General features: G+C 23.6%; 1 protein-coding gene across 5 annotated transcripts in view; it reads right to left on the bottom strand.

Moving 5' to 3' along the window:
• Positions 1-17,252, bottom strand: part of side-VIII (sidestep VIII) — a 431,976-nt gene that overhangs the window by 35,995 nt on the left and 378,729 nt on the right. For all 5 annotated transcript variants that reach the window (XM_075310736.1, XM_075310739.1, XM_075310738.1 and 2 more), the window contains one exon: positions 3,369-3,583. In XM_075310736.1, the coding sequence (XP_075166851.1) occupies positions 3,369-3,583 (215 nt within the window). The remainder of the gene's footprint in view (positions 1-3,368; positions 3,584-17,252) is intronic.

Raw genomic sequence — 17,252 nt, 5'->3', positions numbered from 1 at the left:
TGGTGAGTGTCGGTCCATGTTTTGGTATAGCCCCCATATAAACCGACCTCCCGATTTTACTTCTTGGGCTTATAGAAACCGTAGTTTTTATCCAATTTGCCTGAAATTGGGCCATAAAGAGGTGTGCCGAAAACGGTTAGTATCGGTCGGTATTTTAGTATAGCCCCCATAAGAACGATTTTCCGATTTAACTCCTTAGGTTTCTAGAAACCGTAGTTTTTATCCGATTTGCCTGAAATTGTAAATATTCTCGTATTTAAGGCTCACAAAAACGTGTATCGGATTAAGTTTTTATCGGTCCATTTGGTAATGCCTCCATATAGACCAATTTCACTTCTTGTGAGTATAGAAGGCGCACTGATCATGAAAATTGCTTGAAACTCAATGTAAAATTTCCAGATTTTATTTTTCGGGTGAAAATCTACAGATTTAAAATTTCAAATCAAGACGTTATTTTATAATTTTCTTGCACACTTACAAGAGATGTTAATGATTCCTCTAAAACTCAAACAAAAATGGTTCTTATAAATCCAGAATCTGATATAGTCCTCATAGGTGAAATCTTTAAATGTATCTTCGGGAAGTGTCCTCAAGTCCTCAAGCCCTCCTGAAATTTCAAAGGAAATCCTAATATTTGGTTCATGGTGGTGGGTATTTAAGATTCGGCCCGGCCGAACTTACTGCTGTATATACTTGCTTAATAAAAATTTAAATATTATTTTTTATAAAAATTTAGATATTAAATTTTTTATAAATTCGTTTTGTTTGTTATTGTTGGCTTCTCTTCAATCGTTATTGTTGTTTTTTTGTTTTTTGATCTCAGCTTAAAGCCATGCATTGACTAAACTACAAGAGTAGCTTAACCAACAGAGGAAAAGTATGCTTGTCAAATTTATTTGGGCAAAGCCCTATAGACTGCAAGATGGTTGGATGTACAGCTGTTTCGGAATTACCACATTCCTCATCAGCATCCTCTACTTGCAGCAAAACTATCAACCAATTATCAGAATAAATTCGGGTAATTCACTCAACCCAACGTGAACTACACTTGAACCTCCCGAAAAAGGGTTTGATAGTCGGCTACTGCCTAAACAAATTTGCCAGCATATCTCTTTTCCTTTGCCAAACTCAAATCATCGATTTGTATGTATTTGGCTGGGTTTGTTTTTGAGCGTGCTTCCTCTATCTTCATTCGTTTTGTTTGTTATTGTTGGCTTCTCTTCAATCGTTATTGTTGTTTTTTTGTTTTTTGATCTCAGCTTAAAGCCATGCATTGACTAAACTACAAGAGTAGCTTAACCAACAGAGGAAAAATTATAAATTTTAACATTAACTTGTTTTTTTTTACAAAAATATAAATTTTAATTTTTAACGAAAATTTAAATATAATTTTTTTTATAAAAATTTATTTCAAATTTTGTATGAAAATTTTAAGATTTTTACCAAAATTTAAGTATTATTCTGTTTGTTTGTTTTTTTTTTCATTTTTTTATAAAAACTTAAAAACTAACAGTTTCAATAAAAAATTAATATTTACTTATTTTATAAACATTTTAATGTTAATTTTCTTGATGTAATTTTAATTATTAATTTTGTTTTATAAAAATTTAAATATAATTTTTTTATAAAAATTGAAACTTTAACTTTTTTATAAACATATAAATATTAAACTTTTTGTTAATTTTTGTATGATTAAGAAACTTATTTATTCCAAACTTTCTATTAAAATATCAAGTTTTTTAAATTTGGAATTTTTATTATTTTTTTTTGTAATAAAAATTTAGATATTAAATTTTTTATAAAAATTGAAATATTATATTGTTTTAATAAAAATGTAAATATTAAATTGGTTTAGTAAAAATTTAAATATTTAATATTAAATTTCAAAGTTTCTTCTAAAATATCAAAAATTCTAAAATATCAAAATTGTGTGTATTATGGAAATTTCGAAATTTTTATATTTAAATATTAATTTGTTTTACAAAGATTTAAATATTATTTTTTTATAAAACTTTATTTAATTTTTTTATAAAAATGTAAATAGTTTTTTTTTTTATAAAAATTTGATTATTATTTTGTTTTATAACAATATAAATTTTATTTTTTAATGTAAATTTAATTATTATTTTTTGTAAAAATTTAGATATTAATTTTTTTTTAATTTAAACATTAACTTTGTTTTATAAAAACATTAATTTTAATTTTTAATGAAAATTTAAATATTATTTTTTATAAAAATTTAGATATTAATTTTTTTTAAATTTAAACATTGACTTTTTTATGCAAATCCAAACATTATACTTTTTGTAAAATTTTAAATATTGAATTTTTTGGTAATATTTCAAAGTTTCTTTTAAAATATCAGGGTTTTTGTCTAATGGAAAGTTCAAAATATTCATTTAAAATTTATAAAGAAAATTTGGAATAAAATTATTAAAAATTTGGATTTTTAAATAATTTTCTTTTAAAATATTTTTTTGCTATGAAAAATATAGAAATGATTTTTTTTTAAATAAAAGTTTAAATATATTTTTTTTTTTTGTTATAAAAATTTAAATATTAAAATTTTTTATAAAAAATTAAATGTTATTTTTTTATAAAAATATCAAAATTTCAATCCACAAAATTTAGCATATAATGTACGAAATAATACTACAAGTAGACAAATATCAGAAGCTATAGAAACATCCGGAGTACCAGAAACCAACAACTCACTAATACCTTCAACATCTAAACAGATATCACAATCGCCCATATCTTTGGGTAGTAACAGCACTACCCTTAAAACTGAGAATCACCTTGGAGGACAACGTTAAGGGTTACGTCGGCAATATTTTACCCCAAGACGTTCAGAGAGAATTCGAAAAAAAAATTAAAGGAAAAAATTATTTTACAGAAATTCCACTTTTTCATGAACATGTTAAAATTTATAATGAAAATTTGGAATACTCACTAAATATTTGAAATTTTTATAAAAGTCTAAATATTCATAAAGACTATGAAATTTTGATAGAAAATTTGAAATTATTTTAAAAAGTTTTCGTAATATATTCCAAAGCTGATAGAATTATTTTTTAAGAAAAATTCAAAATTTCTATGAAAATTTCTCAATTTTTATGGACATTTTAAATTTTCTATGAAATTCTCAATTTTTTTATAAAAAATATATGTATTTTAATGCCTACATATTTTTTTTTTGTTTGTAAAAATTATTTTTTCTTTTAAGAGTTTGTATCTACTGTGTATAATGCCTATAGTCTCCAGGTTTTAGTGGTTTTTTTTATCTCACACACACACACACATATAGGCATACACCTAGTTCATGCTATTTGTTCGATAGACTTCTATGTCCACATGGGTTCACTTACATTCTCTGTCATCGGCGTATAATGGGCAATACTGCGTCCTCGATCGACAGCTATGAGGGATGCCGGTATATCAATTGTTTCCCCAAGTGTTGCATTGAATTTCCACACATAGTTTGCTTCCGCTGGATTTGCTTCAATTTCACAAGCAATTTTAGCCATCTCATGTCGTCCAGTACTATAGACAGTGCGTTGTCCTTGCCTGCATACGGGTGCAACTGTCAAGATAAAGAATGAAAGAATGGTTAAAACACACACATACACACACAGACACAAAAAAAGTGGAAAATGAAGAAGATTGTTAAAGTGAAGGCATAAGGTAGTGATATAATTTATTAAATCTCAAAAGCTCATACATAAGACATTGCATCGGAAACAGGATACGGTAGACTTACCAAATACCCTTCGATATGAAACGACTATGAAAAGGAGTCTACGATAAAAGAGTGAACTCATCAGGAAAACATCGCCGTTGTATGATTGAATTCAAACGAGCCTTGTAGTAAATCATTTAACCACAGAGATATTACATTTGTGAAATTGATGTCCTTAATATATTGCCAGAATCGAGAATTCTGAGGGATAAGTAAATTCTTGAGAATTCTGTCATCTACAGAAAATGAAAGGGATTATGAAGGCTGAGGCTATTGATGGTAAGGATTAAAGTAAAATGACAGTTTTGATTTATTTCGAGTTGGAATTTTTCCTGAAGGGCATTGGTTTTGTCATTCGTTTTTGTTAATTCTATATTATTTGCAGAATTGGATATTTTCTTTGACTTAATACTTCAAAAATTATATTATTTGTTTTTAAACAAAACCTATTTTTATTTCGAATTTTTTCATTTATTTCCTAGATCTATTTTGAAGGCCACAAAACGATTTTATTTATTTGTTTAAAGACAGGTGTCAAAAAAAGTAGACTTTTAATTTTCAAAATTTACATTTGATTAGTTTTTTTTCGCAATTATCATTTCACGGACCCAATAGTTTAGTTAAGAAGTAGTTCTGATTAATCAAAAATTTTTTTGTTTATTTCGAAAATTTTGGTTTTACTCACAAAAAAAAAAAATTGTCCAATAGAACTAACTGTATATCCGTTCTATAGGCGAAGGTCCTGGCAACCAGTCGTAATGTTATTTTTTTTATAAAATAAATAAATAAAAATATCCATTCAAAAGCTTTCGTTTCTCTATAACTACCCCTAAAGTTATGACTTTAAAATTTCAAGCGAAACCATAAAACTAAAATTTTTTGATTTTAGTAAATCTTTCATTTTAAGAAATTTAACATTTCGATTGTATTTTCTAATCACCACAAAAACATGCCACAGGAACATACCACCAAATTACCAGTGCTTTGCTAATAGAAAATCTTCAAAAATCCCAAAACAATTGCCTTGAGCTAAAGGCAATGAACAAAGTTGGGAGCCAAGCAACATATTGTTTTTTGAGAGGTCAAAAGCCAAAAGACCTAAGTACTTAAATAATAGGATAACAAAAAAAAAATATAAATGCCAGTATGTCATAACTTGACCGAGTCAAATAAATACTGTGAAACCTCTAAGAAGAGGACAGCTACGGTCGCCGCCTTATACTACACGAGATTGATTTAAATGGAATAGTTGGCAATAGTGTATTCTAGAGGTCATATTTAGAGAATGATACATATGAGCAATATATTTGATTGTGGGCCACTATTGCTCTGAATACAGAGAGTCTGAATTCGTTTTTCATGCCGATTGGAGAAAATTACAAATTTAGTTGCTAGGGTTCTTAAAAAGTAAAAACTGCTTGTCGATTTCTATGAGGACTTTATCTTGTGTCTTGACTTATGTACGCTAAGATGACATATCGCTGAAACCTAGGATCTATGGGTGGTTTATCCGATATAGAAACTAAGCCTTAAAAAATAATGATCAGTTCATAGGATAATACGAGATCTATTTGTGATCTCTTGTTCTTCATCTGCAAAATGCCGGTGACTTATTACAAAAAAGTATGGTATCACAATGGACTGAAATGAAATAACAGTAACTACTACAAAAAAAATTATAACAAGTTTAAAGCCGATATCATTGATTTGATTTCATTATCATATGGGTGGGTGGACGGAATTACAGACGGACAGGTGTACAGACGAAGAGATGAACGGACACACGGTCGGATGAAAAGACGGAAGGACAGACGAGTGGACGAGTAGTAGGCGCTGTTGCCACAGTTGGTAGGATTCTAAACAACAACAAAAAATAGATTTTGCAAAATGCTCCTCTCCAATTAAGAGGTAGAATTTTATATGGAAATAAAATTGTAACAACATTTTCTACATAAAAAAAAAAAATTGACAAATTTTTCTATAGAAATGAAATTTTACAAAAATGGAAATACAATATCTAAAGAATTTACTATAGAAATCAAATTTGCAAAAAATGTTCCATAGAAAAAATTTCAAAAATTTTCTATAGAAATAAAATTTTGTATAAAAATAAAATTTTGACAAAATTTTTCACAGAAATAAAATATTAATAAAACACCTATAGATTTAAAATTTTGACAAAATTTCCTATAAATTTAAAATTTGGACAAAATTTTTTATCGAAATAAAGTCTTGACAAAAATTTTTATAGAAATAAAATTTTGACAACATTTTTTATAGAAAAAAAATTGAATTTTATATAGAAATAAAATTTTTATAAAATTTTCTGTAGAAATAAAATTTGTACAAAATTTTCTATAGAAATAAAATTTGTACAAAATTTTTTATAAAAATAAAATTTTGGCAAAATTTTTCACAGAAATAAAATATTAACAAAACTTATGGCGATTTCAATTGGGAAAAAAGGTGCAATATTCTCGAAATTGATTGCAAGATATCAAGGACACTGTCATAGATTTTGGATCCTTTATACCTCACAATATTATAAATTAACAATAACTTTAGAATTACACTATAATTTGGGCGAAATGTCACTTAGGGAAAAAGTAGTGTAATACCAAGGAAACACTTTTTTGCGAATCGAAAAAGCCCTTAGATTTACAATTTTGACAAAATTTCCTATAAATTTAAAATGTTGACAAAATTTTTTATCGAAATAAAGTTTCGACAAAATTTTCTATAGAAATAAAAATAAAATTTTGACACAATTTTTCACAGAAATAAAATATTAACAAAACTCCTACAGATTTACAATTTTGACAAAATTTTCTATAAATTTTAAAATTTTGACAAAATTTTTTTATCAAAATAAAGTTTTGACCAAAATATTTTATAGAAATAAAATTTTGACACCATTTTTTATAGAAAAAATTGAATTTTATATAGAAATAAAATATAGAAATAAAATTTGTACAAAATTTTCTATAGAAAAAAAAAAATTTTGACAAAATTTTCTATAGAAAGAAAATTTTTGGCAAAATTGTTCACACAAATAAAATACTAACAAAACTTCCTATAGATTTACAATTTTGACAAAGTTTCCTATAAATTTAAAATTTGTTATCGAAATAAAGTTTTGAAAAATTTTTCTATAGAAATAAAAATAAAATTTTGACAAAATTTTTCACAGAAATAAAATATTAACAAAACTTCCTATAGATTTACAATTTTGACAAAATTTCCTATAAATTTAAAATTTTGACAAACTTTTTTATCGAAATAAAGTTTTGACAAAATTAGCTAGAGAAATAAAATTTTGACAACATTTTTTATAGGAAAAAATTTAATTTTCTATAGAAATAAAATTTTTAAAAATTTTCTATAGAAATAAAATTTTGACAAAACTTTTTATAGAAATAAAATTTTGACAAAATTTTTTATACAAAGAAAATTTAATTTTATATAAAAATAAAATTTTGACAAAATTTTCCATAGAAATATAATTTTGAGAAAGTTTTCTAAAAAATAAAATTTTTACAAAAATTTTTACAAAAATAAGGAAAGAAAAAGTTTACAAGATTTTTTTATAGATATAAAATTTTGACAAAGTTTTTATAGAAATAAAATTTTGACACAGTTTTCGTTAGAAATAAAATTTTGAGAAAATTTTCTGTAGAAATATAATTTCGAGAAAATTTTCTATCAAAAATTTAACTTTAACAAAAATTTCTACAAAAATAACATTTTCTATAGAAAGAAAAAGTTGACAAGATTTTTTATAGATATAAAATTTTGAGAGAATTTTCTATAGATAGAAAATTTTGACAAGATTTTCTATAGATAAAAACATTTTGAAAAATCATTTCTGTAGAAATTAAATTATAACAAAATTTCCTCTAGATTTAAAATTTTGATAAGATTTTCTAAAGATAAGAAATTTTGACAGAACTTTCTATAGATATAAAATTTTGAAAAAATTTTCTCTAGATATAAAATTTTGACAAAATTTCCTATAGATTAAAAATGTTGGCAAGAAATTTTATAGATACAAAATTTTCTATAGATATAAAATTTTGATAAAATTTTGACAATATTTTCTATAGATAAAAAATTGTGAAAAAAACTTTCTGTAGAAATATAATTATAACAAAAATTTCTATAAACATTTTGACAACATTTCTTCTAAATATAAAATTTTGACAAAATTTTCTATAGATTTAAAATTTTGACAAAAATTTCTATAAATTCAATAAAAATATTTCTTTCGAATAAAACAACATTTTTTGTTTTCATACTAATCACAAAAATTTGATCAACAACTTCAAATTTAGGATTCTTTTAATTTGCTAGATTTTTGGTGAAATAGTCTTCAAATTTGAATAGATTATTTTTGGCACGAGGATTATGTGGAATGAGGTTCGGGCTGAAGTATGAAAGGACAGACGGATGGACGAAGAAGGGCGCACATACAAACAAATCGACAGACCGCAATATCTAGATCTACTTGTTTCGTTAAGTTTAAAAACATATTGATATAATATAAAATATTATACAACCTAAATCTTAGATTTTCTAAAGATAAAACATTTTGAAATAATTTTCTATAGATATAAAATTGGGACAAAATTTCCTATGAATCTAAAATTTTGACAAAATTTTCTATAGACATAAAATTGTGACAAAATTTCTTCTAGATATAAAATTTTGACAAAATTTCTTCTAAATATAAAATTTTGACAAAATTTTCTATAGATATAAAATTTGGACAAAAATTTCTATAAATTCAATAAAAATTATTTCTTTCGAATAAAACAACAATTTTTTCATACTAATTACAAAAATCACATCAAACTAATATTTTTTTTTAAATTGCTATATTTTTTGTGAAATAGTCTTCAAATTTTAATAGATTATTTTTGGCATGAGTGACAACCGTGGCAGTAGTACGGGTAGATGGACGAACAGACATATATAAGATTATGCAGAATGAGGGTTGGGCTGAAATATGGAAGGACAGAAGGATGGTCGAGGAAGGGCGGACATACGAATAAATCGACAGACCGCAATATCTAGATCTATTTGTTTCGTTAAAAAACATATTGACCTAATATAAAATTATATACAACCTAAATCTTAAGGCAAACATTTTTCTTCATATTAAGGGCAAATTTCTCATAAGTTACGAAATTTTCATTCAAAGAAAGTTTTTAGTCTTTTCCTTGAAATTTTGTTCATAAAATTTGGATCGCAAATCTTTAATATTTTCATCCATTTGTTTAAGTTCAATGTCGTTGAAGTGAGGCAAATTTTCCTTAACAAAAGAAAAACGTGTTTGATTTAATGAAACAATCTCTAAACTAACCGAGACATTGAATATTTGAATTGGAGATAAAAAACTTCAAATATAGACTAGGATTTATTTTATTTTGCATTTTTAGTATAACGGTTTTGTGAAACAAAAAAAAAAGAAAAATTTCGGTTTCATTTTAAAAAATGTATTTGAAACTTCGATAAATGAGATCTGCATCCTAGATTTAAAGCTTCCCTAAACAAATCTTTATTTCAAAGATGCCGCATTCTTGGCGCGGAATCAGTGTCAACATTCTTAGTGGAAGGTAATTTGAGTGTGGATTAAAATTAGACAGACATGTTTATGAGAATTCATTGCTTGGTCATATTAGTAATTATCCATGGTGTACCAAAAATCGAGTGAGATAGGGTATAAAATAATAAACTTTATATTAATAATCAAATTTTATTATTTTCAAAATTATATAAAATTTAATATAATAAAATTTATATTAAATCTTTTCGACCACTTGTTTCTTTATTTAATTACAATTCCTAGATAAGCCTTTTTGATAATTCAACTGACATGTATATCCAGTGGGTATATTCAATTTGAGGGATGATGTTGAGAATATGAAAAGAAACTTACAACATAATAAAGAAATGTCTAAAAGGCTTAGCAATAAAGCCTTCAAAATTATAATATGCATAGATGTTAACATGGCTTAGTGTATGAAAGCTCGTGCGCGCGTGTGTGTGTGTGTAGGTTTGCATATCCGTTTCCTCATAGGCTTTGGCAAAACTAGCACCATTGACAATGGCTAGATGAAGGCATCATAACCATCATAATTTCGAACAATGCTATAATACTTCATATGAATATTCTCATACCAATGCATATGCATTTGTATGAGTATTCGCCTAGGACACCATAGATAATATGAACGAAAAGGTTGTTGATGTTTAATGGTCACAACGACGACGACGACGACAATGTCGTTGACTATGGCGATGAAATACATGCACTGGACTATGTGGTGGAAGCCATGTGGTTTTCATGTATCATGAATGTTGGAAATGTTGTGTGGCTGTCTAGTGAGGAGTTGAGTGGTGGTTATACCAATGACAGTGTTAGTGGTACCGATACGTACTACAGTTAGTGCTTTTGACCATATAGCAAAATGTTCATTTTTGGTGTTTTATTGTAGACAGGCAAACAAATTGCTTGTCATTGTTGCATATCTGTAAATGTGTTGGTGTAACGTTAAAGTCTGTATGGGGCATTCCTGAAAAACTAAAAGCCTTAATTTTAGGTTTATTTATTTTTTATTACATCAAACTAAAATTTGTTCACAGCACCTTTATTTCTATAGAAAATTTTGTCAAAATTTTATTTATGCAAAAAATGTTATTTCTATAGAAAACATTCACAAAATTTTATTTCTGTAGAAAATTTGGTCAAAATTTTATTTCTCTAGAAAATTTTGTCAAAATTTTATTTCTATAGAAAATTTTGTCAAAATTTTATTTCTAAAGAAAATTTTGTCAAAATTTTATTTCTATAGAAAATTTTGTCAAAATTTTATTTCTAAAGAAAATTTTGTCAAAATTTTATTTCTATAGAAAATTTTGTCAAAATTTTATTTCTATAGAAAATTTTGTAAAAATTTTATTTTGTATTGAACATTTTGTCAAAATTTTATTTGGTATAGAAAATTTTGTCAACAATTTATTTCTATAGAAAATTTTGTCAAAATTTTATTTCTATAGAAAACTATGTCAGAATTTTATTTTTATAGTTAATTTTGTCAAAATTTTTATTTCAATAGAAAATTTTGTCAAAATTTTACTTCTATAGAAAATTTTGTTAAAAGTTTATTTCTGGAGAAAATTTTGTCAAAATTTTATTTCTATGGAAAATTTTGTACAAAATTTTATTTCTATAAAGAAAGTTTACCAAATTTTGTTTCTAAAAAATACTTTGTGAAAATTCTATATCTATAGAATATTTTGTCAAAATTTTATTTCTATAATAAATTTTGTAAACATTTTATTTCTGTTGAAAATATGTCAAAATTTTATTTCTATAGAAAATTTTGTAAAAATTTTATTTCTGTAAATAATTTGTCAAAATTTTATTTCTATGGAAAATTTTGTCAAAATTTTATTTCTATGGAAAATTTTGTCAAAATTTTATTTCTATTGAAAATTTGATCAAAATTTTATTTCTAACAGAAAATTTTGTAAAAATTTTATTTCTCTGGAAAATTATGTCAAAATTTTATAGAAAATTTTGTCAAAATTTTATTTTGTATAGAAATTTTTGTAAAAATTTTATTTTGTATTGAAAATTTTGTCAAAATTTTATTTTGTATAGAAAATTTTTTCAACATTTTATTTCTATATGAAATTTTTTCCAATTGTTTTTTCTATAAAAAATTTTGTCAAAATTTTATTTCTATAGAGAATTTTGTCAAAATTTTATTCCTATAGAACATATTTGGGTTGATGGTTTTTATTTGGGTTGATTGTTTTGCAGCAAGTAGAGGATGCTGATGAGGTAATTCCGAAACGTGCGTCCATCCAACCATCTTGCAGTCTATAGGGTTTTGCCCAAGCTGAAATCAAAGACAATAATACTTATTGAAGAAAAAACAAACAATAACAAAACAAAACGAAAAAATGTTATTCCTATAAAATTTTTTTTTGTCGAAAATTTTATTTCTATAAATTTTTTTTTCGAAAATTTTAGTTCTATAGAAAATTTTATCAAAATTTTATTTCTATCGAAAATTTTGTCAACATTTTATTTCTATAGAAAATTTTGTCAAAATTTTATTTCTATAGAAATTTTCTCCAAATTTTATTTCTATAGAAAATTTTGTCAACATTTTATTTCTATAGAAAATTTATTTCTAAGTAAAATGTTCTCAAAATTTTATTTCTATAGGAAATTTTGTCAAAATTTTTTTTCTACAGAAAATTTTGCCAAAATTTTATTTCTATGTAAAATTTTCTCAAAATTTTATTTCTATAGGAAATTTTGTCAAAATTTTTTTCTATAGAAAATTTTGTCAAAATTTTATTTCTATATGAAATTTTTTCCAATTGTTTTTTCTATAAAAAATTTTGTCAAAATTTTATTTCTATCGAAAATTTTGTCAAAATTTTATTTCTATAGAAAATTTTGTCAAAATTTTATTTCTATAGAAATTTTCTCCAAATTTTATTTCTATAGAAAATTTTGTCAACATTTTATTTCTATAGAAAATTTATTTCTAAGTAAAATTTTCTCAATTTTCTCTATAGGAAATTTTGTCAAATTTTTTTTTCTATAGAAAATTTTGCCAAAATTTTATTTCTATGTAAAATTTTCTCAAAATTTTATTTCTATAGGAAATTTCATCAAAATTTAATTTTTATAGAAAATTTTGTCAAAATTTTCATTTCAATAGAAAATTTTGTCAAAATTTTACTTCTATGGAAAACTTTGTCAAAATTTTATTTCTATAGAAACTTTTTTCAAAATTTTTATTTCAATAGAAAATTTTGTCAAAACTTTACTTCTATAGAAAAATTTGTCAAATTTTTATTTCTATAGAAAATTTTGACAAAATTATTTTTTCTATAAAAAATTATGTCAAAATTTAATTTTTGTAGAAAATTTTTTCAAATTTTTATTTGTTCGAAAATTTCGTGAAACTTTTATTTCTATAGAAAATTTTCCCAAAATTTTATTTCTATATAAAATGTTATCTAAATTTTATTTGTATAGAAGATTTTCTCAAGATTTTATTAAATATAAAAAAATTTTGTCAAAATTTTATTTCTATAGAAAATTTTCTCAAAATTTTATTTCTATAGAAAATTTTGTCCAAATTTTATTTCTATAGGAAATCTTGTCAAAATTTTTTTGCCACAAAAAAATTTGTCTAAATTTTATATCTATAGAACTATTTCTGTAGAAAATTGTTGGAAAATTTTATTTCTATAGAAAATTTTGTCAAAATTTTATTTCTATAGAAAATTTTGTCAAAATTTTATTTCTATAGAAAATTTTGTCAAAATTTTATTTCTATAGAAAATTTTGTCAAAATTTTATTTCTATAGAAAATTGTTGGAAAATTTTATTTCTATCGAAAATTTTGTCAACATTAATTTTTCTATTAAAAATTATGTCAAAATTTAATTTCTGTAGTAAATTTTCTCAAAATTTTATTTCTTCGAAAATTTCGTCAAACTTTTATTTCTATAGAAAATTTTCCAAAAATTTTATTTCTACGTAAAATTTTGTCAAACTTTTATTTCTATATAAAATGTTGTCTAAATTTTATTTGTACAGAAGATTTTGCCAAAATATTTTTATATATAAAAAAGTTTGTCAAAATTTTATTTCTATAGAAAATTTTGTCCAAATTTTATTTCTATAGAAAATGTTGTCCAAATTTTATTTCTATAGGAAATTTTGTCAAAATTTTATTGCCACAGAAAAATTTGTCTAAATTTTATATCTATAGAGCTATTTCTGTAGAAAAATTTTATTTCTATAGAAAATTTTATTTCTATAGAATTTTTTAGCAAAATTTTATTTCCATAGGAAATGTTTGCAAAATTTTATATCTACAAACAAAATTTTTAAAATTTAAATATAATCTCTTTGTTATTTCGTTTTGTAGTCTTTAAAAAACGCTCTCATTTCTCCAATAGTTTTTCTTGAGGAATATCCCATATAGTAGGTTATATGTAAATGCAAGGGTTGCAAGGGACATAGAAAAATAGAGTGTTGTCCTAGCAATCTCAATGGAAGGAAATAATCTAACATATACCATATCAGTTTGGCTTTTGTTTTAAGCTATTATATATAGTAACGTTATAGGAACTCTTTCTAATTCTCTCACTCACTCTCTCGTACATTCATTTGTGTTTTTTGCCACATTCCCAACAAGGGTCCTGAGAGAGATCTATAAACCACTGACCACTTACAATTGCCTTTTCCGCCTTTTTGTTCTTTATTCATAATAGATGGAAGTAAGGCCAGAAATATGGAACTGTTGACAGGAGTATGCAGTGTGCTATATGTATATGCTTTATTGCTAACACAAATCCACACACACACACACGCACACAACCCACAACACATACATGTGAATACATCCTTTGAAAGACCTACGGTCTCTAGTCTCTGTTGAAAACTATATTTTATAAGATTTTTTATTGCCTACAAAAATTGCCATCATAATTTTAAATTACAAAATATAAATTGTAGCTTTTCATCTAGCCTTTGGATTTTAGGGCATTTGCTTTGTAGCAGCAGGATGGTGGTGATTTCGAAATTTTTCAAATAAATTATTGCTAACGAAAAATGTTAATGACTGTTGGAATTTGTAAGAACTTCATTAGTCGATAATTGAATTTTTCCTAAACAATTTTAATTGAAATAACATTTTATTGGATTATTTATTTGGTTAGTAAATTAAATAATATTCGAAGATAGAAGGATAACTACTGCCAAAAGTGTAATATATTTATTTTCATTAAAGCAAAACTAGGACTAAGCGATGAAAGGATAAAGCCAGAGAGGAAGGTAGGTGATTCCTATGTAGTGAAGGACTGAAGAAGAAGATATCTAATCCGAAAATAGATTACACTTAAAATATTTCTCAAAATTGAGGAGAATGGGTTATATATCTAAAAATTTTTTTTTTTAAGTGTGGCTAATGACCTGCGAAGATTTATTACTGAAATAAATCAAAGTAAAAATATGATTTATGTGGTCATTTGGCAAAAGATTATGTGGGAGCTTTATCTAACTCAGCCGATTTCAATCAAAATAAGTGTCAATTTGGAGAGGGATATATATGTGGGAGTTTTATATAAATCTGACTTGATTTCAATTGAATTTGGCAGACTTTTCGACATTATTAGTTGTACTCCTTGAGCAAAATTTAAAGCAAATCAGGGTAAAAATCTGCTTTCTGTAGCACGGCTGCCTCTCTTGCCAAGAATAATTTACCAAAAATTTGAAGATAATTCTACCAATAATCAACCAATTTTTGTGTTTTTTATGAAATAAAGGTTCTTTTTATATTTCTACAGAAACTTTTGTCAAAATTGTATTTCTATAGAAAAATTTGTCAACATTTTATTTCTATAGAAAATTTTGTCAAAAATTTATGTTTAAAGAATATTTTGACAAGTTTTTATTTCTACATAAAATTTTGTACAAATTTAACTTCTTTATAATATTATGCCTAAATTTTATTTCTACAGAAAAATTTGTTAAAATTTTCTTTCTGTGTCAAAATTTTATCTTTAATTCCTTAAAGATGCATTGTGTCAAAATTTTATCTTTAAAGAACATTTTGTCAAAATTTTATTTCTATAGAATATTGTGCCAAATTTTATCTTTAAAGAAAATTTTGTTAATATTTTATCTTCTATAGAAAATTTTGTCAAAATGTTATTTCTATTGAAATTTCTGTCAAAATTTTATTTATGTAGAAAAATTTGTCAAATTCAATAGAAAATTTTGTCCAAAAATTTATCTTTAAACAACATTTTGTCAAAATTTTATTTCCTCAAAAATTTTGTCAAAAAATTATCTTAAAAGAATATTTTGTCAACTTTTTATTTCTATAGAAAATTTTGTCCTTAAAGAAAATTTTGTCAAAATTTTACTTCTGTAGAATATTATGTAAAAATTTTATTTCTACGGAAAAATTTGTTAAAAATTTCTTTCTATAGAAAACTGTGTCAAATTTTTATCTTTAATTCCTTAAAGACAAATTGTGTCAACATTTAATGTTTAAAGAAAATTTTGTCAAAATTTTATTTCTATAGAAAATTTTGTCAACATTTTATTTCTATAGAAAATTTTGTAAAAAATGTATGTTTAAAGAATATTTTGACAAGTTTTTATTTCTACATAAAATTTTGTACAAATTTAACTTCTTTATAATATTATGCCTAAATTTTATTTCTACAGAAAAATTTGTTAAAATTTTCTTTCTGTGTCAAAATTTTATCTTTAATTCCTTAAAGATACATTGTGTCCAAATTTTATCTTTAAAGAACATTTTGTCAAAATTTTGTCAAATTTCTATAGAAAACTGTGTCAGAATTTTATGTTTAACTAAAATTTTGTCAAACTGTTATCTTTAAATAAAATTTTGCCAAAATTTTATCTCTATTGAAAATTTTGTCAAAATGTTATTTCTATTGAAAATTTTGTCAAAATTTTATTTATATAGAAAAATTTGTCAAATTCAATAGAAAACTTTGTCCTAAATTTAATTCTTAAACAAAATTTTGCCAAAATTTTATTTCCTTAAAAATTTTGTCAAAAAAATATCTTAAAAGAATATTTTGTCAAATTTTTATTTCTATAGAAAATTTTGCCAAAATTTTACTTCTGTAGAATATTATGTCAACATTTTATTTCTACCGAAAAATTTGTTAAAAATTTCTTTCTATAGGAAACTGTGTCAAAAATTTATCTTTAATTCCTTAAAGACAAATTGTGTCAACATTTTATGTTTAAAGAAAATTTTGTCAAAATTTTATTTCTATCGAAAATTTTGTCAAAATTTTATTTCTATCGAAAATTTTGTCAAAATTTTATTTCTATTGAAAATTTTGTCAAAATTGTATTTCTATAGAAAATTGTGCCAAATTTTATATTTAAAGAAAATTTTGTTAATATTTTATCTTCTATAGAAAATATTGTCAGAATTTTATCGTTAACTAAAATGTTGTTAAAATTTTATCTTTAAATAAAATTTTGTCAAGATTTTATTTCTATAGGAAATTTTGTCAAAAAATTATCTTTAAAGAATATTTTGTCAAATTTTTATTTCTATAGAAAACTTTATTTTAATGAAAATTTTGTCAAAATTTTACTTCTATAGAATATTATGTCAAAATTTTATTCCTATAGAAAAATTTGTTAAAATTTTCTTTCTATAGAAAACTGTGTCAAAATTTTATCTTTAATTCCTTAAAAATAAATTGTGTCAACATTTTATGTTTAAAGAAAATTTAGTCAAAATTTTATTTCTATAGCAAATTTTGTCAAAATTTTATTTGTATAGAAAATTTTGTCAAAATTTTATTTCTATAGAAAATTGTGACAAATTTTATTTTCTATAGAAAATTTTGTCAGAATTTTATCTGTAACTAACATTTTGTCAAAATTTTATTTCCATAGGAAATTTTGTAAAAAAAT

Source organism: Haematobia irritans, chromosome 5, assembly GCF_050003625.1.
Source record: "Haematobia irritans isolate KBUSLIRL chromosome 5, ASM5000362v1, whole genome shotgun sequence".
NCBI classification, from domain to species: domain Eukaryota; kingdom Metazoa; phylum Arthropoda; class Insecta; order Diptera; family Muscidae; genus Haematobia; species Haematobia irritans.
The sequence above is the reverse complement of the archived record's forward strand: the minus strand, read 5'-3'. Positions and strand labels throughout refer to the sequence as shown.